The sequence below is a fragment of the Cololabis saira genome, chromosome 4 (genome assembly GCF_033807715.1).
Source record: "Cololabis saira isolate AMF1-May2022 chromosome 4, fColSai1.1, whole genome shotgun sequence".
Lineage (NCBI taxonomy): Eukaryota > Metazoa > Chordata > Actinopteri > Beloniformes > Belonidae > Cololabis > Cololabis saira.
Genome location: NC_084590.1, coordinates 40,372,366 through 40,398,656, shown reverse-complemented (window position 1 = coordinate 40,398,656; position 26,291 = coordinate 40,372,366). Strand labels below are relative to the sequence as shown.

General features: G+C 39.4%; 1 protein-coding gene across 1 annotated transcript in view; it reads right to left on the bottom strand.

The window, feature by feature from the left end:
- The window catches only part of gab2 (GRB2-associated binding protein 2), a 40,951-nt gene that overhangs the window by 10,406 nt on the left and 4,254 nt on the right, over positions 1-26,291 (bottom strand). Inside the window, exon 2 of the mRNA XM_061719785.1 lies at positions 13,170-13,470. Within this exon, the coding sequence (XP_061575769.1) occupies positions 13,170-13,470 (301 nt within the window). The remainder of the gene's footprint in view (positions 1-13,169; positions 13,471-26,291) is intronic.

Here is a 26,291-nt window from a genome sequence, read left to right as displayed (position 1 = left end):
GGAGAGAGGAAAAAACAAAACAAACAAACAATCAACTAAAAGGCAAAATGTAATCTTGCTAATTTGCAGGGTGCGTGAGCACCAGAGGTAATGCCGGCTCTCTAAAAGATTTTTTGATTAAGTACACAGATGCCAGTGAGATGAAAGATGGCTGGGGCCGCCTGCTGATGGAACAGCCTACAATATGTGGCTCATCACTGACACTAATGAGCCTGGTGATGTATGTCAGCGCTGGAACACTTGCACTGGCGCAGGAGGACCACGATACAGAAACAGAGGAAAAGGGGGCTAAATATAACAATTTGATTTGATTTGATTTGTTTATTTGCACAACATAAAAAAACGGTACAAAAGTTTAAATGAACATAAAAAGCATGAAAATATGTGCAGGTGAGAAAGGAAGCCCTAAATGGGCTTATTCAAAGTTCTCACCAGGAAAAATACATTGTATTGAAATAATAGCAAGAACAAAAAAACAAAAAAAACAAAAAAAAACAGCGTTCAAAAAAGATGGATATAAACAGACAATTTCTCGGTGTGCACGTGCAGAAGTGAGTCCACATTAAGTGGAAGCACTTCTAGACGCTTGATCAATAAGGCTGGTCTTCAATCTCTGTTTAAAACTATTAATAGACAGTGAAGATTTTGCGATAAGTATATGAGAATTCCAGAGTTAGGCACCTCTGTCTTTGATGGAGAATTGACTGCTATTGGTACGACTGAATGAAGAATGGAGATCTTCAAATTGTCTGGTATTATAGTTATGAATTTGCGAATTGGTCTTAAAAAAATCTTTGAAAGTACTTGGAAGCATATTTGCAAGATAAGTGCATTATATATATGAATATATAAATATAACAACACCGAAGCATTCCCAAAAAACACTTAAAGTAATGCTCCTTATGAAATAAATGATAAACTAAAGGAACCGGGAATTTTTTGTCCATGACCTCCCCTCAGCTTGGAGTCAACATAAGAGCCTATCGATGCATCAAAAGAGCCTTTTGATGGGTGAACGACACATGGTTATTCCGGGTCAGAGAGCTCCTAACTTCATGAGCAATTTTCCAATTATGTTCTATAATACATCACCTACTGTCTCATTGGCTCTGAAGACGTAATCTAATAGAAACTGGCTGCTGGTCTCGGGGGGCCAAAATTAGAACCACGCTGCATCACTCACGACAAGAACTTCTTTGTAGTGCCCTCATTTCCTCCTGGACCGGCCAGAATTAGACGAGAACATACGATAATTTGATCTCAAATTGTATGTAAAAATAGAAAAAAAACAGAAAAAGTGGCACCGATCTGTTGAAAGGGTTGGTATCTGAATTTTCTCAATTCGGCACTGTTTTTTTTCCACATCAGCACCAGAGCTGATTCACTTAGATATCCCATTACAGATAAGAATTAGAAGGTACATGATGTCCACCTGCTTTTAATCTGATTGCAGCAACAATGCAATATTGTGAATGGTTGCATTTAGGCATTAAACCGCAGGGCTCAAACGGCTGCGCTGAGAACTGCAGACGAATCTTAGTTGGGTTAAGGCTCCACAGAGGGGCCATATGGTAAGAGCAAGAGGACATCCTGTGAAAAAGGGGTAATATAATTAATGTGAAGTATCCTTGAAAAGAAAAAGAATAGAAAAAGATGAAGAGGCACTCTAGTTTTGTATGTTAATCTCTAAACGTGTACCACCTTCATGACCTGACTATTAAAACTCATTTGTGATCCCAAGTGTAGGCATACACATACATTATAAGTTATCCTAAATGGATCTGCTGGGCCCGACTACAAAACAACAGCGCGTCCCAGAGGGCCACATAGTGGGTCCATTTGCATGTGTGGTTAGTGGGGGATGGGAGTTTTCCATGAGACTGACATAACCAGATAAAGAAGATGCTGGACTGTTGCTGAGATACGTCAGCCCACAATGGCTGGAGTTGTTACCGCTGTCGGAGTGGAGGCACTTCACTTCACAGAAAGAGTCCCGGGCCTTTAATTTTCCTTAAGTGACAAAAAAAAAAAAAGTTGCAAGGATGCATCATTTTCATATGAATGCAGCGCAGCAAACACTCCAGATCACATTACTCCCCGTTCCTGCTCCAGAGCATCATGTGAGCCCCGCCACTCCATCACACTGCAACATCAGTCTGCCTCAACACACTGTACTAATCAATCACCTAAAAGGGTCAGGCATGTCGGGAACAATGCATAACAGAGTCTCGGCAAATTCTAAAACGGCAGTATTCTAAGTACAAGTGTTGCTCAGCCGTTGAGCCCCGACCGGCGGGGCGGGAGGAGGTGGGTGGATTTCCAGGGAAGGTGAATTATTGATTTTTATTCTCTCTTTGAAAGAAAAAAAAAAGGGTTACTTCTGGTAATTTGGGGACTTTTTAACATCCTTTATGATGAGTAACTACAACAACGGGAAAATCTCTTCAATATGGGAGAAGAAAGGAGCAAGTAATGCTAGAATAAATCCCAGGGTATCAAATACAGATGAGCTGAAGAGGAAATGGTGATAAAGTAATGGGTGTAGTAAAATGAAGAGCAGGGAGGAGGAAGTTTAAACCATCTCTTCTCCCAATGAGATGTTGCTAAAGGTCTTTTGATGTCTTTTTTACACTTTTGTTGTATTTAGCTGTATAACGGACACGATTGTGGTTAGATGCGGTTTTGTGGCTAAATCCAGCAGTGCTTCACATTGCTGCAATTTAAGGAGACAAGACAATGGGATATCTTTTCACGGCTTCCCTCTCTGGCGCATGCAAATATAAATATGTACAACAATGCATTTTAGTGCCCTCTGTGCCTGTTTACCTTTCTTACTTACGGTAAACTACTGCACTAACCCTGCCCTTTGTTTAGTTTGTTTATCATGTGGACTTGAAGACTTTCTGCAGAACAATGTTATGAGTTTGAAAACTGGACCTATGATTTTGTCATGATCTTTGCTTTGATTTCTGTCTTTGTGTACAATTTTCTTGGAGTCCAGCTCTGCAGGACTGTAAGAGCAGATGCTTAATACATGCACAGATCAAGACCCATCTGTAAACTGCACACGTCTCAGGAGATCTGCAGCTCTCCAGCGGCTTAGCTATTCACACCGGACATATGGGAAGACATCAGCATCTCAGCGGAGGTAACAGGTGAGACGCTTAACCAAAATAAAAGGTCCAACTTTTCCCAGTTACGCTGTTTCGCTGCAGTTGATAACTTGCAGTGTTGGGGTAGTTACTCAAAAAAAGTAATCCATTACATATTACTAGTTACTTTAAAAAAAAAAGTAATCCCTTACACTCCTTAGTTACTGGTTGCTGAAAGTAACTAGTTACATTACTAGTTACATTACTTTTGGATTACTCCACAATATCACCTGAGCTGCCCCATAACTCGATTGCCAATGAACAACATGTACAGGACTGTCTCAGAAAATTAGAATATTGTGATTTTCTGTAATGCAATTACAAAAACAAAAATGTCAAACATTCTGGATTCATTACAAATCAACTGAAATATTGCAAGCCTTTTATTATTTTAATATTGCTGATCATGGCTTACACCTTAAGAAAACTCAAATATCCTATCTCAAAAAATTAGAATATTCTAGGAATCTTAATCTTAAACTGTAAGCCATAATCAGCAATATTAAAATAATAAAAGGCTTGCAATATTTCAGTTGATTTGTAATGAACGCAGAATGTATGACATTTTAGTTTTTTTTTAATTGCATTACAGAAAATAAAGAACTTTATCACAATATTCTAATTTTCTGAGACAGTCCTGTAGTTGGAACCTTTCTGTTCTCCCGTTCTACATGTAGCTGAAAAGCTAAGAGTAACTAAAGTAACGTATTTTTTTTGTCTTAGAGTAACTATAACAGGATTACCCAAATTACAACTGTAACGCGTTACATTACTGCGTTACTGGCGAATGTAATCTCGTTACAGTAACGCGTTACTTTGTACCGCGTTACACCCAACACTGATAACTTGTCTCGTAAACCGATCTTTATTTCCCCTGTTTTTATGTTTAGTTTTTCTGGGCTTCTGGGTTATGATTGAGCTCCGGTTCGTCAGTGCGCTTGACCTTTGCCGTTCATCTTGTACAATGACAACAAAAGAACCTTAACTGATCTTCTTGCTTCCGATGACACATCTTATTTCATCGCTGCCAACACGGCCACACACCCCCTCAATCAGCACATGCAGATAGAGACCGGAGAAAGGTGGTCGATGAGTTAAAGGAGGACTCCACGTTTGTTGACAACAAACGATGTAATCTGGAAAGTGTTACTCACTGTGAAGGAGCATCACTACAACTGGATATTTAACTGTTGCCTTCGAGTTTCCGTCCATGTTTTCTACCAAACCAGTTGATCTGGGTTATCTTCAGAGGCTGCATGTGACATCAGCTCGTTTGTTACCAGGCAACAATCTTAACAACCCGTGCAGTCATGGTGATTGCTGGAGATTTCAACTCCACCCCTGACTCTCTCCTCTACTTCCAACTATTTGTCCTTCATTTTCAGTTTTTTTATTCTCTACACTGGAATAATATAACTTCTCTTTGTGGATAAATTAAGTATGATTGTATTTATTATCCTTAAAAAGATAAATCAAAAGAAACAGACACTTTGAAAGTACAATTCATAAGTCTGGTGTGAAAAAACACAATAAAATAAAATAAAAAGTGACGTCTAAATAAGACACACGTTTTAAATAGGTTAGATTAGTTGAGATTCCTTGAGCAACTAAGCAGATGCAAACCTAAGGATATAAGACAGGATGAAAGACAAATTGCTGACAGCAGAGGGGTTTTTTTTGTAGCAGAGGCTACTGTTTGCTAAAATGTTAAATCAACCAAGTAGTTTAGTTTTATTTGAAGATAGTTTGTCTTTCCAGCACATCCTTTATGACAGTTAGAGGATATTGTAAACATTACAGCGATTTCAAAACTGAAACAACTGCTGGCTTCTTCGCGTTTATTGTACTTGGTGAAATTTCTGTTTTGTTAAGAAAAGTTTATGTTTTGCAACCAGCAGTCACATTTTAACTGACATCTCTTAGGAACAGTAACCACAAAAGAGAGAAAGAGAGAGAAAAAATAGCCACAGCTTCACTAACTTGGAGGAAAGTTGCTTTTCAGTAAGTGTGAGTTTAAATGTCACATTGAGTTCAAATCTCTGCATTTCTTGTTCATGAGTAGGCAAAAGTGAATGTTTGGAGTGGAGAATTATATTCCAGGAACAGAAACACTTTCATTATTTTAAACACCGACAACCTTTCTTGATCATCGTCCAAGTGATTCTTTTTTACATTTTTATTTACTTTAATAAAGAAAATAGAAAATTAATGCACATATTCAAAAAATGCAATATAATGCAGATCTGCAGCAGACAAAAGTAGCATTGTTCAAGCAAAACAAAGCTTGTTAATACCCATTTCACAAAGAAAACCACTGCAGGCGCAGTTTTGCCTTCCAAATTTCTCACCATCTTAAAAGGCAACAGTGAAAACTTTTATTTATTGTCTTTTCCCGAGGAGCAGATACAAAAACAGACAGAAGTAGGAGGAAATCCAAACAGTGGGAGCTGTTAGGCAAAAGTCAAAAAACAAGGGCTCCATCCCTGTCTTTGAGTTCAAACAGCCAGCAGAAAAACAGAACAAAGCCTGTGATTGATCAAATGATGCTTTATTCATTAAACTGCGCTCAGGGGTTGGTCTTATGCTGTCTGACAAAAACAGTACCGACCAAAAACTGTAACCACAAACCTGGTTACTTTTAATCAGAGGTGCATCAGGGTATGTTTACCTCCTGCTGTTCCTGCACTGTTCAACCGTTCAGCTGCTGACTTCAAATCTATTCTATCAGGCAGGAGACGTGCAGAGTGTATTTCCTGCAATTATTCATATTCTGCCGGTAGCTCTATGCGATGTATGGAAGTTGCAGCAACAGAAATCTGTTCTCAGATGGCTCCATGGCTGCAGAAACCTGACCTTCCAGTGCCATGGAGTCATTATTTCAACAAAAATCAATGCACATAAAGGGCACTTTGGTCACTGAAAAGACAAGCTTTTAAAAAGAGGGTAAGAAGCCAAATGTTAGATGCACCTAAACAATATTTGGGAACAAATGCACGTGTGTATTTTACATAGTTCAGCTCCTTCAGCAGGGTATCCATAGTTTCTCAGACCTACATGACTCATTTCTTCTTGTTTCAGGCTTCCTTCAGCGTCTTCTACAGTTTGGCTGCTTTACTTGGTGCCTCGGCCATGACTTTGTCATCAGTTGTTAAGAGTTTGCTCTGTAGGGCTCAGGACGGGACTCAAGGCTGGCCAAGTAATCACTTCCATAGCAATTCCTTATCCATGCAATTTAAGAAGAGGCAGTGTCTCATTTGAAAAGAAAAGTCCTGACTGACTTGCATGGAAGGACAGCTGCCGTAGATATGAGTAAGCATTTGTATGTAGTTGTACAAGAACATCAACTTAACCAGAGGAAGTCTTAAGTAAACGCTTCGCATACAACTTTACCCAAGTTCCCAACAAACTTCTAATCTTGACCCTGCTAACTAAACTTTGTGCTACTTTCGGAAAATTCCATTTATTTTCCTCGATTCTCACAACACTTTTCTAATACAGATGAGTCTAGTCTTTAATTTATTTATTTATTTTGAAGCTGAGGAGCTGAGTCACCGGTCAGTGGGGATCTGAATCCTCCCAGACAGAGACTCACTGCGGGCAGCAACAAAAGCTCATCCCATCCAGCACAGAACTGGCAAAAAACTACCAACTGCAATTAATCCTACTCCGCTGCGCTGTTGTCTTGTGGGTTCTGTTACCTTGGTGCAGACTGCCAAATTTGTAAGAGGATTATGAGTGTTGCCAGCCCAGGATTTGCAAAAAATACTTAAGAAAATGATCACTAGCTGCCACATCAGCAGCTGTAACTCTCGCATCTCAGGAGGTTTTTCTCAGATTTCTCAGATTTTTCTCAGATCTTTAGAAGAAAATTAGAGCCGTATCACGTGAAAATGTGAAATGTTAATGTTCTAACAATATATTCTTTACATTTGTACTATATATATATATATATATATATATATATATATATATATATATATATATATATATATATATATATATAACATTATTACGTTCTTACAATATTTATATTCTATAAAGGTCGGGAAGTTAAACATGTATATTGTAATAACTTGATGTCATATGGTTCAAACATGAAAAACAAAATTGTAATTAAGTGATAACATATTGTACAAACTTGAAAAAGATATTGTTTATGCAATAAATGATCACGATATATCGTGATATGACTATTTTTCTTTCACTGAGGTGGCAGCTCTACGCTTCCGTAATCGTACCATAGTTTCAAATTCATGAAAGCACTTCCACTTTGGAACTTTGGACTTTTTTCTTTTTTTTCTATAAAAAGAACACATTTTTACTTTAATAAATTATCAGTCTGAGGTGTCTTTCCATTTGTAATGATTGGAGTACAACATTTAAAGCTTTCTAAAAACACAATATAGTGAATAAAATGTATATATCTAAAAAAAATTATTAGAATACTGGAAGAATTATAAAGACGAAAAGCACAAAAAACAATATTAGCATAGATTGGACCAAATCTGAAACAAACCTCATGACTGCATGTCGTGATGGGGTGTGAGCCCTTGAAGGGGAGAGAGAAACTACAGGAGGCACCATGAAGGTTGGGCTGACAGAGAGTCAATTGTGCAACAATTAACGGTCATGTAATGCCCCTGGCCATTCTTTCTCACAGTTGTGAGACGCGTCTTACTAACGTTAGATCAGACAAACTGACTGAGAAAACGCAAGTTCAGATCAAGCTGCTGATACAGCCTATCTGATGCTGGCAGAAATCCCAACAAAATCCTCTGAGAAACACTTCAGCACTCCTCACGGTGTGCCGTTGTCTGGCTAAACACTGTTAATCCCATTTACTACTATTTCAGACTTCCCATTGGCGCTGCGGCTGTATGGGGTGAAACCCAGGCCGATGTGCTTCCGCCTGGTTTACAGCTTCTCTCTACTTCTGTCTGAAAACAAACACACCATCTCCATAACCCCATGCGTGCTCTTCTACCTCAATTACCTTATGTAATTTCCATAAGAGGAACAAACCCCTCATATTGTTTCAAAGTCTTGCTTGTTTTCTTCTAGAGAGGGAATTCCCGGTCTGTTGGATGACTCAGATCTGCAGCCGGGAGAAGAGAAAACACTCCAAAACATCTTCACTGCCACAAAATGTTTAACACGTTTCAACATCTTCCAGCCACATGTAACTACGGTCACAAACACAAACTCCTAAACGAGTAAAATACTAACGTGTTGTTGGCGTGTACTGCAACAAGCGCAACATCAGAGATCGAAACAGACTCGCACTTTGAGCTTCAAAAACACACAGCCGCTGAAAGGTAGCTGGCGTGGGCTGATGCATTTTCCGAATGTGCTGAGAATTTCCACACTGCAAGATTATGTTGCTAAATATAGGATTTGTTGCCACATGATTGTCTTAACCAGAAAGCTTTCTAGTCACAAGAGTGCACCCATTTAACAAACGTCTAGAGGACCTGACTCTTGGTTTCTGTGCTTTACACTTATTTACAACATCTTGGCACTTAAATGATATTAAGACACTAATTAGGGCCCGAGCACTTACAGTGAAAAGGCTCTATTGTATCTGTAGGAATTTTCCTTTTTTATTATCCTTTTTATTTTTCCGACGAAAGGAGGGGCTTTTTGCCCCCCTAAACGTGCCCCAAAAGTCACCAAATTTTGCACGCAAGCCAGGCCTGGCGAAAAAATTTGATATTTAATGGTTTTCATTAATGGGCGTGGCAAAATTGCTCAACAGCACCCCCTAGAAAACTTTGTGCCTCAAGCCCCACAATACGGTTTGACGTACATGCACTAAAAACATGTGTATCATGTCGCAACTTAAAGAAACGTCTCTTGGCGCCATGGCCGAAAACCGAACAGGAAGTCGGCCATTTTGAATTAATCGTGTAATTTTGGCGCAATTTATGCCATTCCTTCGGCAGTTAATGCGGCCCGAACTGTAACGTGAACCCAGGTGTGTTATACATCAAAATGTGCGTCTCCATCTTGCGACGATGCGCATTTTTTTCTCAGTCAAAAGCGTTACCGTGGCGACCATAGATGCCAAAAAGGGCGCCCCCCCTTCATCTGGTTGGTCCATATTTGATAGTTCCTACTTTCTGCCAGAACTTTTGAATGGTTTGACATAAAGACTCGTGGGTGGTGTCATCGGACTCGGTATTGAGTACTTGACCTTCATTGGCATGAATTAGCCCCGCCCCTTCTTCTGATTGGTCGATATTTTATAATCCCTAATTTCTGCCATAACTTTTGAATGATTTGATATAGAGAGTCGTGAGTGGTGTCATCCGCTAAATGTCCAGGCCTGAAGAATCTACATGCAAGTCATACATACAAGGGTGCGAGGGCCCGTTCATCGCTGCTTGCAGCTTTAATTCCACTTTACTGTTGTCCATCTCCATTGTTGTATTGCTTAAATAACTATTCACCACAGATATTAAAACCAAGACATTATATTAAAGTTTGCTTTTTATTGATGTCTTAATCGGATGGAATCCTGGGAATTGTCAAGATAATTTTCAACTCTTACAACTCTTAGCTTTTGAAAGACGGTAGGTCTTAACAAAGAGCTGAATCGCCCCATCCTTCGTGTCAAAACGCCTTTTTGGAGGCCTGGGTGTCTCTGGAGTTCGTAACGCATGTTTGAGGTCACTGAAGATCATTATCACTCAGTAGCACTGATTATCTCCTTTTTATCTTTAAAGCTGTTGTTATGGTTTTCATTCTTGGTGTGAGCAGCTCCTCCCGCCTGGTTCTTAACATAGTTTTTGTTGGTTTTTGCATCAATATACACACATAGTAGTTTCAGCCAAGCAGTCAACGTTTACCAGTCATATAAAACTACATATTCGACGCGAGAAAACTCGAAAGTATTGATCTAGAGTACGCCAGCATTACTGAAAACACTCAACGGGAGGTTAGCATGCGCTTTCGCTTCCATAATGACAACAACAAACCAAAAAAAACGGAGAGTACACATGAGTGTAAGCAGAAACTGTTCTGATGAAGAGTAGATTGGATCTGCATAAAAGCCAACAGTGCACTCCTTGGAACACTGACATTAAAAGCCTATTGTGCAAAGCAGGTTTTACAAGGAAGATGCATGTTATTTGGAGTGTTCCTAAGATGTGCGTCCTGTTTGTGTGGCTATTAGAAGTAGGAAATGGAACAGACACCAGGAAGAAGACTCAAATAGAGAGATTAGGCTGGCGGTTCTGTTATTTCGATTACACAGGAGGTCACTTCTGACTAAGCAGGACGGCGCAGGATGGGAGAAAATGATCTTTTTCGCCCAAAAAGATCACTACGATGGCAATGGAAAAAAAGCAAAACAGGAGTCAATTTTCTCCCCTCATATGAAGAGTGATGTTGAATTTTCTTTAAAAGCATTTCCACGAATGCGCAGAACATTGGCGCACTTGAGAAGGTATTTGCTTAGGTTTGTAACGGTAATCAAAGTTAGACATGGGTTATCTGAGAAATGAGCGTCCTCAGAGAGTGATGACTGAAGGCTGCACAGATGATGCTTGTTTGATCTTCACAGAAAAGTATCTTTACTCCAAGAGGGCTGGAGCTAAATTCTACACTTCCTCTCATCATTTGAGATCAGCCAAAAAAAAATAAAAAAAAAAGGTTATGAAAATGCATTTCAGTGGGGACAGAGCTCCGGGCCCCAGTGTCAACCTTCTCAGAAAGAGGAATTAAATAATAATAATTCTGTGAAAACAAAACTATGACAATTTATGCCATTCCTTCGGCAGTTAATGCGGCCTGAACCGTATCGGCACCCAGGTGTGTTATACATCAAAATGTGCATCTCGATCCTGCAACGACGCGCATTATTTTTCTCATTCAAAAGAGTTACCGTGGCGACGATAGATGCCAAAAAGCGCGCCCATCCTTCATCTGGTTGGTCCATATTTCCATAGTTCCTACTTTCTGCCAGAACTTTTGTATGGTTTGACATAAAGACTCGTGGGTGGTGTCATCGGACTCGGTATTGAGTACTTGACCTTCATTGGCATGCATTAGCCCCGCCCCTTCTTCTGATTGGTCGATATTTTATAATCCCTATTTTCTGCCATAACTTTTGAATGGTTTGACCTAGAGTTGTGGGTGGTGTCACCCACTTAATGTCCAGGCCTGAAGAATCTACATGCAAGTCATACAAGCGCTTCCACTGCAGCACGCCTGAACGTGCACAAGGGTGCGAGGGCCCGTTCATCGCTGCTTGCAGCTTTAATTACACTTTAGCTCCGCCCCTAAATTCTACACTTCCTCTCATCATTTGAGATCAGCCAAAAAAAAACAAAAAAAAAGGTTATGAAAATGCATTTCAGTGTGGACAGAGCTCCGGGCCCCAGTGTCAACCTTCTCAGAAAGAGGAATTAAATAATAATAATTCTGTGAAAACAAAACTATGACCAAAAGAGAGAGGCTGGCAGACTGTTACGAATGCAGCTGTCATGACTTGAGCCTTTTTCCCTATAACCCATCCTCACAGCCACACCCGCCAGCCAGCATCAGTGCAGCTTCAGATCTATTACAAGACCTTGCTAATTACTGACTGTGGACCCATGGGGTCTTGTCATTATGTGAGGATTATTACACTATCCACATGTTGTTTTGTTTTTCGTTAACTCCACACCTGGACATATCGCATGTTACAGATGATCAGCCATGTGCACAAAGATTAACGTCCACGAGCTGCCAGATGGTGGGAAAACAGAGCGAATGCAGTCTGGATGGGTGGGACTGAGAGTGTGAGTGGAGGTTTTTCACAGACTATATGTTACTAAATATATATCCTCGAGTTCAAGGCTCATACGAGACTGTAGACGAGTTCACTCAATGCTTCTGCAGACAGTTGAGAGTTTCATCTTTTAAATAGGACTCATTTTGTGTGTGAAATCGTTTATGTTTTTCCTAAAGCAACAGATTTAAAGTGTAAGCAGTTCCACATGAAAACATTACTGCATGGAAATACTATCACGACCGTGTCTCGTCTGATACGGAGCAAAACAAACCACTCCGATGCACTTAAGATCAATGAGAGAAGCTGCAACAAGAATATAAAAGTGAAGATGAGTTTCACCAAATTAACTTTTAGATTGTCCTGAGCAATCATTTCCATCCTGCTGCACATAAGAGGCAGAGATCAGGAGCTGCTTTAACAAAACAAACCAAGAGGAAAATCAATAATGGCTCCAGTCACTGTGCCCATTTATTTAGCAAGCACTCTCTCAAATAACAAAGATGGAAAAAGCGTAGAACTGCTGAACCTCTGTTTACTAAACGCTGAGATTTGTTCTGCTCCAAATAAAATGAAAAAGCGGGAGACTAATAATAAAGAGTTTTTATTTTGGTATTGTGAAATAGTAAATAAAAAAAGTAGTGCACAGTATGGAATTATCAAAATATTAGATATTACGTGATTAGTATAACTCTACACACTGACAGAATTGTCCACAATCCGGCTGCAGGCTGCAGCCTGAGTGGAGATCAGGTGTTTTTCACATCCACGAGGTCAAGTTAGACACCAGTCAGATCGGTTATCTGGGTCTTTCTTCCTTCAGTCCTTCCTAGTTTAGTCTGGAGGACATTTTCCCACAACACAGTGCACAACATGTAGTGTGTATAGGAGGGGTCACGTAGTCCGCAACATTTTAGGGAAGTATTTACGATAGTTTAAGGTAATGATCCCAGTTTTTTAGAAAATAACTTTTTTTTTAATTAAAAAAGCCAATAAGGATAACAGATAAAAGCACAATTAAGTGCCAAAGATGCAGAGAAATTGCATTTATTGATTTCAGGTTGGTTCTAAAACTCTTGAGAGAATCAAAATGTTTCTACAAGTTTAATTTTTACACATTTCTGGGCTAATAGTGATGAAAAAAAAGAGATGTTTCTTTTATATCAGTTATATAGCTTCAAGATTAAGAAGCGTAGGATGGAAGAGACAGAAAGAGAAAGAGAGTGCCGGTCAGATTCCTTTACCGTGACTGTCGTCCGACTGGTTGAAGCCGCACAGCTGGCAGATGGAGCGGACCCACTTGTTCATCTCTTCCTCGGTCTCGGCAACAAGGTAGAAAGTGCGGTCGGAGGTCTTGATGTCAAACACGAAGCTGTCCTGGAACTCCTTCCTCTTAAAGGTCAGGCCGGCGTCCACCTGCTCGCAGGCCTGCAGGTCGATGACCCGGATGGGCTTCTTGGAGTGGTCGTTCTTGTAGTACTCCAGGACGTCAGGGTCCCCGCTCATACGGCCGCTGCGAAGGATAAACCATCGCTTCTTCCACGCCTACAAGTCAAAAGGAAAGAGAATACCTGATGATGAAACGTAATTACAAAAAAAAAAAGAAGAAAAATGTCTATGTTAATAGAACATACTTTTTAGTTTTTCATTTTTTTTTTTTAAGTAACTCCAAACCTTTCTAACTTAGGAACTGTGGTTCAGTTTAGTATCTTACTGCATGAGAGGTGAAATGTTACCGCGTTAACCAACTAACAGCTGGACTCCAGTTGTGGTGCCAACTGTTGAACAAACAAGATTCACAAGGAAAAGTCTGCTTATTTGAGCACACATGTGGTCGTGTGCGGTTTGTGTACATGTTGGCGGCTGAGGGGAAGGTGGGGGGGGAGGCCGGCTGCAGCAGGTGTTTACTCCCTCCCAACGTATTTCCTGTGCAGATATCCCTCTCTGAGCGAAGAGAAGCAGCACTCCTCCATGACAGCTTTATTAAGAGACCGCAGCCTCCTCCTGCCTCAGGAAAATAAAAAGGTACGCGATACGTTTTTTGGCCCAAATCAGATTCAACCCCTTTCTGTCTCACGATATAAAACAATCATCTTTTTTGTCGCTGCTGCAAGAGAGGCAGCAAAGGTACCTGCTTCAATAGTGATAAAGCAAGCACATTGTTAAACGCTGGTGTCAAACCAAGAACAACAGTGCATTCTCAACTGGACAGGCTTACAGGAAGAACAGTGGCCTTCAAGGCAACAGCTCCATATGGTTTTCCAGTGACTATCTAAAAGGGACTCTGTGTTCTCTGTGCTGTGAGACAAAAGAGGAAGATAGACCAGGAAGGGAAAAGAGGGCTGGGGGGGGGTTGGTTGTTGGATATCTGCCAGCGATGCACTTCCACTAGGCAATGTAACATGCAGGCTGCTGACACACAGGATCCTGCAGGCCCCCCTCGCTCTTCATCAACACAGACTGCTGCAAAGCGAGAGCCTCCCCAACAACCTGCAGATACGACCTCACACGCGTTGGAAGGGATATTTCTAATCTCTTCTGCAAAGTCGAACGCTCGATTTTCTAATTGTGGGAGGCCGTTACCTCCGAGATGAAGACGTAAAGTTAATGAGGGCTGAAGTAGCTGCCTTGGCTTCACCGTTCCGGGGATGTGCATAGCGGTTATCCGTCTCGCTGCCCTCGCTGCAGCAGCTTTCAGGGACACCAGCAAACACTGCAACTAGAAAGCTAAATGCTGCTGCTGCTACAACTTTGATTAATCCTGTGTGAAATAAGTCAGATGCCAAAAAAAACAAATGTCACACAGTTGAATAAGAGTCATCTATTGCAGTGGTTCCCAACCTTTTTTCCTTGGAGACCCCCAACTTGTGTCTAAGACCAGCCGGGCCCCCCGACCCGTACGTACTAGCACCAAAAGAGTAAAGTTATTTGTTACAAATCTTTAATCGAAAAAATTAACATTAATTATGTTTTTTTTTATACATTTCTGTTTGGTTTACCCTGTACTTTGTTTTTCTCACCTTCCTTTTGTGTCACCAATGTATAAAATAAACACAAAACATAATTGCAAGGACATAAAAATATTTCTAAAAAATGTCTCTTTTAATATGAGAGCAAAAGTTTTTAACATTTTTCCTTTAACAAACTGTCGGAGTAGTAGTATGATTAAATGTTGAATAATGATATAATAATAAGTTATTAAGTTTTTATCCTGATAAATAACTTAGTATTTTAAAACGACCAAAATATATCTCTAAGTGGGTTTATACAGACTTGTATTACTGTATTCCATTAGGTGTGTTATTGTGATTTTTTTATTTATTTAACATTTGCAAATATAATTTTTACAACTGCATAATTTCAAAGCAGACAAAGTTTCGCACCCCCCCCAGAGATCTCTGGCGCCCCCCCAGGGGGGGCCCGGACCCCAGGTTGGGAGACACTGATCTATTGGACGAGAACAAAAAGCTCTAATACTCAAACATACAGACAACTTAAAGACAGACGTACATGAAATAATATGCAGATAGAATTGTTGTAAAGGAAAAATGTATGTGTTTTGTTTACGTGATGAGGATCCACTCCTGCTCCCGAGCCACAAACATTGTCATGTGGTCAGACTGAGACATCATCACTATTCACATAAACAACTTATCGACGCTTTCAGTGGGCTGACAAGTTGGGAACTTGTCTTAACCTTGCGCCAAAACTCCGAAGTAATCATTTTTCAACAGTTTTCAAAAAGGCTCACTGTTTTTAAAAGCCGCTTTTCACTTTGCTTGTTCAGCAAGCAGCCAGCCAGAATCAAAACATCTAATGATTCCAGGCTACGAATGAACACGGTAGGGCGGCTGCATGACTGCAGTGAATTGTTTATGTTCTGATCAGACAGTAGAAAGTAAATGGGAACAAACAGCAAGTGCTGACAAGAGTGAAACAAGTGATTCAGGCCTCATGCCCACTCGGTTTTGCTTGCAGATGCATCACTTTCCTCATTTTGTGGCACAGATGCGTGCACTTCAACTTCCCTTATTTATCGAAAGCAATATAGGAGATCAATATATAGCCCCTATTGCGATTGAATAAACAGTCTTAAGTTAAACATATTCCACAAATCTGGGATAGGTTCAGCTTTTAAGCTTCCCTGAGAAGGTTTCACGGGAGTTGACCATGTCTCTTTGCTTCCCATGGAGCATGAATGGGATCCATCAATCTGTTACAGGCATTGCTCTAAAGTATAATACCAAGGGAAGTTTATTTGTTTAGCAGTTCGGTGTTTTACATAGAAAATACAGCAAGATGCAAACGAAACATTTGAAAGTAGATCTAAAATAGAATTAAAACAACTAGTAGGCTTAAATGGTAAAACCTAATATTGAATAGAACAGCTAAATGCGCAAAATTAAAGTTCCAGTGCAGTGTGGGGAAATAGCTCTGATTAGCAGCGGCAAATAGAAAAGTTTTTAACCTTGACTTAAAATAACAGAAAATTTCAGCAATCTTCTATCTCTATCTTCAATTTTCTCTGAGTTTGTTCCACATGTGGCAAGTGAAATAAACTCTTATTCAAAAAGCATCATCTTCCCTAAAACGGGTCTACTTTTTCTACCGATTCCTTCTGATCGTAGTGCTTATGATCCTTCTGGAAATAAAAGATGTATCTATTAGATCTAAGCTGTCACAAAGATAGTTTTGTCTGATCGGTTTTTCACCTTCTCACCCGAACAAGCCCTTTTGATTTCAGGGCGAGCAAGAAGCTGATGACTAAATAGGAAATGCAGCTCTTCATTGAGACGGTTCACCAACCAGTGCTTGCTTTTGGCCATTTGTTATTTACAGTCTGTGATTCAAACCAGCCCAGTGCTCTTTTTTTTCCCTCTAAATTTGGTGCACTTTCAGAATATTAGATAAAGCTCTCCAAATTTGAAGTTATGCCAGGAAGCAGATTGATGCTACTAAAAGCTCCCTTTTAAATTTAAACCCCCGGGCGTGACTTATCTCCGAATTTTCCATAACACTCATCTTGTAAAATCTACAAAAATACTGAAAGTCAGTTAATTTGTGCAAAATTTGTCCAAAATATGCATCTCAGTGGACCTGCTTATCTAACATCCCTCTGGTCTCATTTTTCACTTTCTTAGAGCTGAGACATCTGTCTCTTTCTTTTGTCATAAGAGCTATATAATTAAAATATTTGGAACGTACTAAAAACCAATTGATGGGTTGGCACTTGGTGTCACATAATACCTCACAAATCAAAGTTGTTTTTTTTTACTTAATTATTTTTGGAGTCGTGGAGGAGACCTTATCTAAATGTCGCTGCACTGTTTGACATGTTACCAGATCTGTAACTGCTACACACATGTTTTTCTTTCTTTCCTTTTTTTTGAAACAAAACAAAACAGGAAATGCAGGTTGTGATCTTATCTTCAACGTGCAACTGAAGCAGCTCCTAAGGTACTCGGGTATAGGAGTTTTCATTTTATTTTACCCACATTGATTTTCAAAAGAGTGGGTTTATTAAGCTTCATGTGGGGGTGTTGCAATAAAAGCATGATGATAATAATTCTTATCAAAGCAGATGAGTCATCCGTTGTGGGAAAATGTCTTACATGTCATTTCTAAAGTTCACATCCCACATTAAATTGGTAAAGGGTGTGGTGAAACAGATTCCAGAGAGTTGTACTCCTCAAGTTCCCCTCTGTGTGTTTGTATCATAGCGTGACGCTATTCCACTGAAGCACAGTCATCCTCACACCCAACAACACACTTTGTTTTACATATTCCCTTTTTTTTTTCTTCTCGATGTACAAACCTCTTTTCAGATTCAGATTCAGATTCAGAAAAACTTTATTTATCCCCGAGGGGCAATTTCAAGGCAACTGAGCAGCAAAACGTTGAAGGTATCAAATAGGATAATAAAAAATAGAAATAAAATAAAATAAACAGATAAGTGGGGCATGTCTCATATGTACAAGAAATGTGCAAAGAAAAAAATGTACAAAAAAATATATAAATATAAGAATGTCAGAAAAAATGTACAATAGAGTGACTGTGGTTTAAATAAAATATACAGTGTAAAGTGACAGTGTAAAGTGTAAATATACAGTGTAAAGTGTCAATGTAAAGTGTTTGATTCAGCATTCTGTCAAACACAAAAATACATGAGGCACCATTTAAATATTTAGCCTTTTCTGGATAAAGAGCGCTGGACTTAATTGAGGGCTGGAGTGCTGCCCAGTTTTGAGAGGTCAGTGCAACCCCAGCTGGGTTATTCCTGGCCTCCATCAGCTGTGGCCCAGGCAACGTTTAAACATGGGAAAAGACAATTCAGCAGAGTGCAAATAAAATGCTGCTGTCTGCCCGAAAAGGAAATAATACGCTCGATTTGAATATGAGCGATCAGATTATAAATCTGCCTTTTTCAACAACAGAACTGGCAGTGCAGTTTATCTTCTCACGTCCGTGTCTCATAAGCGCCCCTTCAAATATGAGTGAACCTCCCCTGGTGGAGTATATCATAGGGGAGGAAGACACAACAAAATGAGCTAGCCCTCCCTCCGCCTGTCCTGCAGAGCATGCCTAAACCCATCGATCACTGTCTAAGCCCTGGGAAGTGAGGGCTGGAGCTGTAAAACTAGGCTGGTTGAACTCTCCCGACTCTTTAGCTCTCCCCTCCCCCTCGGGATTTTGGTTTAGGCTACATCACTGCTCAGAAAAAAAAAATAGAGGGGGTTGGGTTGGAGGGGTTAGTGCAGAAACACTGCCCTTAATGAAAAGTGGACGGACGGGACAGTCCTCCGGACCGTTTTTGTAAAGCTCTGAGATTGTGATTATAACATGAAATAACAAGATATGAGAAGAGTTACATTACTCTCTGAGCAATATATCAAAAGCCACAAGGGACATGTTGCAACTTCCAATGCACTGGTGTTTGTTCATTATGTTCAACGGGTCTTTCCAGCGAAGAGATGAAAGGCAGAAAAAGTGTGAAATAGAGCAACACGTTCTCATGAAATACACAAGAAAAGATCCTGAAAAATGAAAAAAAAAAACAATGACTTTGAGAATATGATTTGGGTTAAGAAACTCCTGCTGTTATGGTTTCAATCTCAAGAAAGGACGGCTTGCCAACAATGGTTGCCGTCCAAACCGACAGGCAGCCATCCACATCTACGGACCTGCAGCATTTAGCTCCTTCAGTCTCATTCAATCATCTCAGAAAGGCTTGATCTTAACTCGATCCAACGCTGTCATATTTGTCCTGCGCTCCGGCACGACAGTGGAGCACAAAGGATAACATGTCCGTATCTATTTTTGATGAGTGGGAAGGAAAACTTCTAATAACAAAACATTCCTCCGAGTGGGTTTCTTCCTCAAAATGAGATCAAAATGTGTTCATCTGGCCCGTTTCTTTTGTTTCTTTACAAGTAGAGATGTTTTTTTTTTTTCTTCTAAATTTGGCAACACAGCAAAACAATTATTGTGTGTGTACATGGGGGTTGGGAAGGGTGGGGGGTGGATTCATACAAATGCTTTCCTTTCACCGACATAAAAGTGTTTCAATTGTCTGGTATGTGTTAATTGTTCTTCGAGGCTTTAAATAGCGTTTGGGAGATAGATGCGGCGTAAATAAGCCGCGGCACAAGCAAAGCGCAACAGTCTTATCTGTTTTCCTCACTCTTCCATCCCAGCGACAGACTAATGAACTTAGAGGTGGTTGTGGCCTAAACAATTATCTAAGGTGTGCCTTTTTACAGCGCTGCAGCGATGTGTGTGTTTAGTAGTTGGCTGTGTCAACAAGTGGGATGATATGAATCAGTCAGCATGTTTTTAAACCTGCATGAGCAAACATCCAAGCTAAACACATATGCTATTCAAGCTAAAGGATAGAGCAGTCTTGTTTACCTCTGTTCCCATTAAATCAATGGAGGAGGAGACATCAGGTTGTCGCCTTTGACTCCTCTGGCTCTCTCACTCACACACACACACACACACACACACACACACACACACACACACACACACACACACACACACACACACACACACACACACACACACACACACACACACACACACACACACACACACACACACACACACACACACACACACACACACACACACACACACACACACACACACACACAGCTGCACAAACACAAGTACTCCAGACCTGCAACACAGCACCGTACCCGTAGCGCTTTTGTACATTTTATTGTATACATATTCATATTATTTGATTGAACTTTCCTTGAACGATATTGACATTTTGGTCGTGGTTTGTGCATTTGTTCGTTTACCATACGGTTGCAAAAGGCTTTTTTTTGATATCCTGATCTCTGATCAGAGATCAGAATGTGCTTACGGGGGACTTCTTAGGACTGACATCAGCAAGCTCCTATCCATCAGCTGATAAGGATCCGCTCTAGCTGTTTGAAAAGTAGTTGTTTCCAATCACTCGTTGATCAACAGGTGCACCTGCCACTTGATGCTCTGTCCCAGTAGATATTTTGTGGGAAGTTTAAATTGAAGGCCGAGCTGCATTTCTACCATGGGGACCAGGGTTTTTAAGGGGGATACTTTCCTTGGCTCCCTCACGTTTGACACCAGTAAATAGCACATAAACAGAACTTCCCTGGCGAGAAATCTCAGCCCCAAAAACAATCCTACTTCTGAAATGACATGGGGTAAAGCTGGAAGTACTGAACATTCCCAATTAGCCAGGCAGTCCCAGTGTTTTTCTTCTATTTATGTTTAATCCATGCAAAAGGTTGTACAATTTGTTAACTTTAAATTTCATGCAAAAACAGTAGTTACGTTCTGCAATTGCACTTTTTTGTTGTCGTTGTTGTTTAAACTCAGATTGATACAGCTATAATCAACTAAAACCAAAGTCAGAGTGAAACATTAGCCAAACGAGCTCTGGAAGAAATTAGAAAGAGGCAACTATGAAATTTAAATAAATACTACTACTTCTACTACTACTGTCATTTAGGAAAGGCTTTAATCCAAAGCGACTTACATCTGAGAGAACAACACAAGCACAAAAAAAAAAAAAAAAAAAAAAAAAAAAAAATCACATAGGAGGGTCCAGCATGGATAAGTGCCGGGCACACGTGGTGCCATGCAAGTATTAGATTTTTTTAAATAAACACAATAAATATGACATAAAAGTGGGACTGAAGTGGAATTAACCCTTTAATGCCTGACATATTAAATAATACACAGAAAAATCATAATTTGTATTATTTGAAGTGTTTATTATATATTAACTGTTTCTAATGATATTTTTTGTATCAGTATGAATACACTCGGCAATTTTATTTAAATTTTCCATTTATTTGTTATATTTTTTGTTAATTATTTCATTGTATAAAACGTTGTTGTTTTGTTTTGATCATGAGGAGGTGGTGTAGAAGTCTCTTGTATCCAACATGATACGTCTGGCATTAGAGGGTTAAGCTCCGTCAGCGTGTTACCCAAGAGGTAGGAAAGCTCTAATCCTAACCAGAAATGATCAAATGTTATTACCAGAACGTTAGTCTACAAATATTCATGGAAAACACATTTTACGTAGTACAAATAGAAACATTCAACGCCTCGCAGAAGTGTGTAACACACACACACAAACACATATCCCTTTCTGCTGCTCTGACCAGCGTATAACACTTAAACTCCAGCAGGGGCTGCTGGAGAAAAGTGACACACTTCAGCAGACTTTATCTTTGCCTAATGGACCCTGTACCTTACACACTTGAAACGCAAATGACAGAGGGACGGAATGATGTTTAAGCTCACCGCCACGTTGAAGTTCAGGGTGCTGCTGGTCGAAATGCAGCTTTATTACAGATCTTTTACAAAACATTAAACCAGTTACATGCTAACAAAATGTAGTTTTCATCTTGAGTTCTTACTGGTTCTTGGAAAAGAAAACAACAGCTTCACAAAAGAAAATACTGGAATGCATTAATCCCACACCCCAATCCCATGTATGCTGCGTTCGTAGGCTCTACAAAGTTAACAAAAAACAGGAATATTGAGTGGATTGACCTCTGGCATTCTTGTGACCGGATAAGGCTGGATTTTAATATTTCTCAAAAACATTCCTCAATAAATCAACCGCAGTGACCACTTTTTTTTCAATGCAATGATTAAAAAGTGGGAATGTTAAAACGGCCACAGTGAATGAGTGAATGCCTCGCCACTCGTGATTCCGGTTAATGTGGCGTCGAGGGACAAAGCTGCATGGACAATGACGACAGAGCCCCGATTATATATCCCTAATCAATAGTGGGTCACCACATGCCAGGAACAGATGTGAATTTCAGAATAGCAGACAAAAGAAATCAGTATTTGACAAATGCTGCCTTGTTACCCACCAAAAAAAAAAAAAAAAAAAAAAAAAAAAAATCACCTTTCACATTTGGGTTGAAATGCTTTCCGAGCTTATGGACACTGAATGTCTGAATTTCTAACATGGAGTACCTGAATAATACACTAAAAGTACATTTCCTCTTTCCCGTGCTCTACAAAACCCGTGCAACTTTATTTGTCTGGTGGGGATTAGTTTATGTGAGCTTAAAGAAACCACAAATGGGGCCTTAGAAGTGTGTGCAGTTCACCCAGGGTTCAGCATCTTAGGTCTGAGTGAGACACTAACCAGACAGCTGTCAAGGCCAAAGTTTATAATAGACCTTTCTGGAGTATTTACAATAAATTCAGGTTACAAACAAAACTGTGCCAACAGTGTGCATTGTAAGTTGCTCCAATCCATCACACGTCCCAACAGATAAAGAGATCCAGATTCCCCAGGGCCGGAGAAAGTTTTATCCCATCCATTTGTCCATGTATGTAAACATGAAAAGATGTTAAACCGAGTTTCTGAGAGTAACAAAAGTGTGGGTTGTTAAATCTCCCAGACGTTTAACACCATTGTAACTGCTCTGGTTTGTAAATAGTCTAACACTGATCGATGCACGACAGCTGCAATAAATGAAAAGCCCTGAAAAATAATCATCTTGCATGTTAAAGACGGTGGGAGGTCGTCCGTGGGGTGCAGTTCTCTCTCGCAGGCAGGCTGGAAAAACCCTTAATGGTAATATCTCCATCATGTGTGCACTTTACAAGTTCGCGTTCCCTTTTTAAGAGAGACTTGACTGCGATAGAAAGCTCCATCCAACAGGTGTGAAGACGATTCAGAGGGTTGCCGCATTTGGCAGCTACCGTATAGCTCTCATTCGCTCATTTCAAAAGGGGTCCAATGATCTGCAAAATCTGCAGCACATCTTATGAAAAACAACCTCTAAAAAGCTCTCAACAGATATAATCAGCCTCAATTTGCAGCTGAAGGGTTCCATTATTAGAAAAATGAGTAATCTCTTGCCATCTCTCCATTTCAGCAGAAGCCTGAACCTATTTAGCATGAGCCCATCTGACAGTTCGACTAACGGGGAGCATTATCTTCAATCAGAAGTCTTTGTGTTGCTTCCTCGACTTCTACCATCTGCATGGGTTCATAAACGTGTAGGGAAGGCGCTCTGTGAGCACCTCTTCCACCACCTCAGAATTTACCTTTAGCTTTACAACACAGAATAGGTAATAACTAAAACGGGAGAGGTGCATAGAACAGAAATATGCACATACAAATGGAAGACTTGAACTCAGCTCGAGTATGATCACCTGTAATGCGGATATATGGCCCATCTGTGTGCATCACTGCAGTCAGTTAGCTGAATTTTTGCAGGAAATTCTGACATGCGGTCGTAACACACCCACATGCTCAATCCCAAACAGTATAGTGACTCTATGACAACACACTTCAGTCATTTCTAATCACTTTGTTAATCATTATAAATGGAAAATAACCACCAGACTATCATCTGTTAGAATATTTCCCCTTTCACACTAAATACTTCAAAGATGTTGTAGTTTTGATGGATTCTTGTATGCATTGGCAAAAGCTATTTATATATTTTTTGTGCTATTCATGAATATTATCATGATGAATCACATTTTTCATCAAAATAAGTTTAATGTTGCAGAAAGACATAGTTTCTGTCACATTTGCGATAATAACCCTTGATTCATTCCTACAAATCACAAAGCCCTGGAAAACTATTGCACATTTCTGTCTCACTTGAAAGGAGAAAATACACTTCCTGATGATTGATTTCGATAAACAAAGTATGATATTTATGAAGTATGCAGTAAAATTCCAACTAAAGGAAATGACATTTTTTTTAAACTGAATTAGTTATAAATCATAAGGAACACAATACATTGCCGCATTGAAATACTGATTGATCTGAAACTTCAAAAGAAGAAGAAAATTACTAGTATGTGTGCACCAGGAGCAACAATGCAAATAAGGCTTGAACGTCATTGTTCCACAAGTGGAGTAAACCAAAACACGGTGCATTCTGGGGCAGGTGGGTGCATAATGTCCCCAGGAAGCCTGTGCTTCGCTCGCTGTGGATAGACGCTGCCCTATTTGCCATCGTGAAGCCTGATCTTACTAAGTTTCATGTTGTGTTCATCTGTAGGAAATGTAAGTTCCTTGACCCTCACCGTGCACTGGCACGTGTCTTTGTGAGGGTTAAATTCAATTCAAATCAATTATGAGTGTCGTCTAAGCTTTTTCACGTTTTTAAATGGAGATATACAACAATAAGATGTTAAAAGGTTTTCCCACTTCAGCCACATACACCACACATTGGATGGGGTTTTTACAACTACATAAAAAAAGTTTTTCCCTTCAGCTTCCTTGATCACTTTCTTTTTTTGGTCCCTGAGAACAAAATTTGTAGCTCTTTTCATTTTGTCTGCTACAACCACGGGTATCACAACAACAGTCAAATGGCACTTTGGTTACACTTTTCCAACTCCTACAAACTAATGTAACGCCTACTTATTTATTTATTTTAGATATGGGGCACTATATAATCAATTATTTTAATACCTCAGCTCTCATTAGAATCGTGCAAAGCCCATTCAAATGTATTTGGTCATAGCAAAAGTTGTTTTTCTTCCTTTCTTAGAAGTGAACAATATCTAATTGTCTACAATTTGTCTTATCACCAATGACTCACAGTTTCCAAGTACTGTATTTATGTTTATATAGTATTTACCTCACCATAGTGTGAGCCGCCGCTTTCTCTGCAAGATTAGTTTCACAATTAGACAAATAGTCTACCAACTACTGAAAGGCAGTCGGTAGAAACGTCCCTAATGAATGATAATTTTAAACAAACTAATGGAAATATACACTTGGCACTTTTATTCTGATCAGATTCATGGGGTTAACTAAACTGTTAACCATTTCTTCATTTTTGAATCAATTTCAGCTCATGCAATTCCCCTTACAGGATGAATAAAGTATCATTGAACTGGACTGAATTGACCTGATTTAGGTTGGATTGAGTTAAAAAGAACAGAAGCGAACTGAATTGAACTGGATTAAATAAAATTTGATTTAGTTTAATTTTTTTTATCTGATGACTATTCAGTTTCTACTGAGTGATATCATCGCTGCAAAGAATTCAGCAGGGAAGATCTGATGACACTTATAATGACATGTTAAGCTTCAGCTTCATGTATTCATTGCCTCCGAATTCATGTTTAGGCACTTAAATTTGGTTTTAATCACCCAAACACAAGTTGAATTTCTCCTTTATTAAAAAGGGGACATTATTGAACAATTGAGTCAGTTAAATATCATTACAAAAGTAAAATCATACAGCTTGTCATGTTTATGAGCTCACAAATAGGCCTGTGTTGAAAAAAATTGATTCTCCGATTTTAAATCGATTCTCATATTAATTCCTAAAAATCGACTCATATGTCTAAAGATCGATTTAAATTTTTTTTTTTTTTCATCATTACATTACAACTTTTGGTACTTTTTTGTTTATGCCCAAAAAAGGAATATTTTGTTTGACACGAGAATAACTGGTGCCATGTTTTTGCCTTTAAATATGTTTAAAGGTATGAAAACATTAAAGTTTTCAGTTATAATTGCATACATTGTCTATATTTCTTTGCTTTATATACTGTCTTGGGGTTACATTTGCATAAATGTTAAAAACCAAATTCTCATAAATGGGGAAAAAATAAAAGCGATTTCTTTCGTCCTCTGTTTGCTGCCCTGGATCTGTTTGGTAATTCTGCACCACGATGTTTCTGAAAGCAGTTCCATCAGCATTCTGGGAGCTGATTGGTCCTTACAGCATCATTAGCTGCCAATACTTGCTGCTGAATCTCAATACTAGTATTAATATGTTGCATAACTAGACAGTCATATAATTCATGCAACAGCTGAGAAAAACAGTTTTATTAACAGTAACCCAAATCAATATCGGATC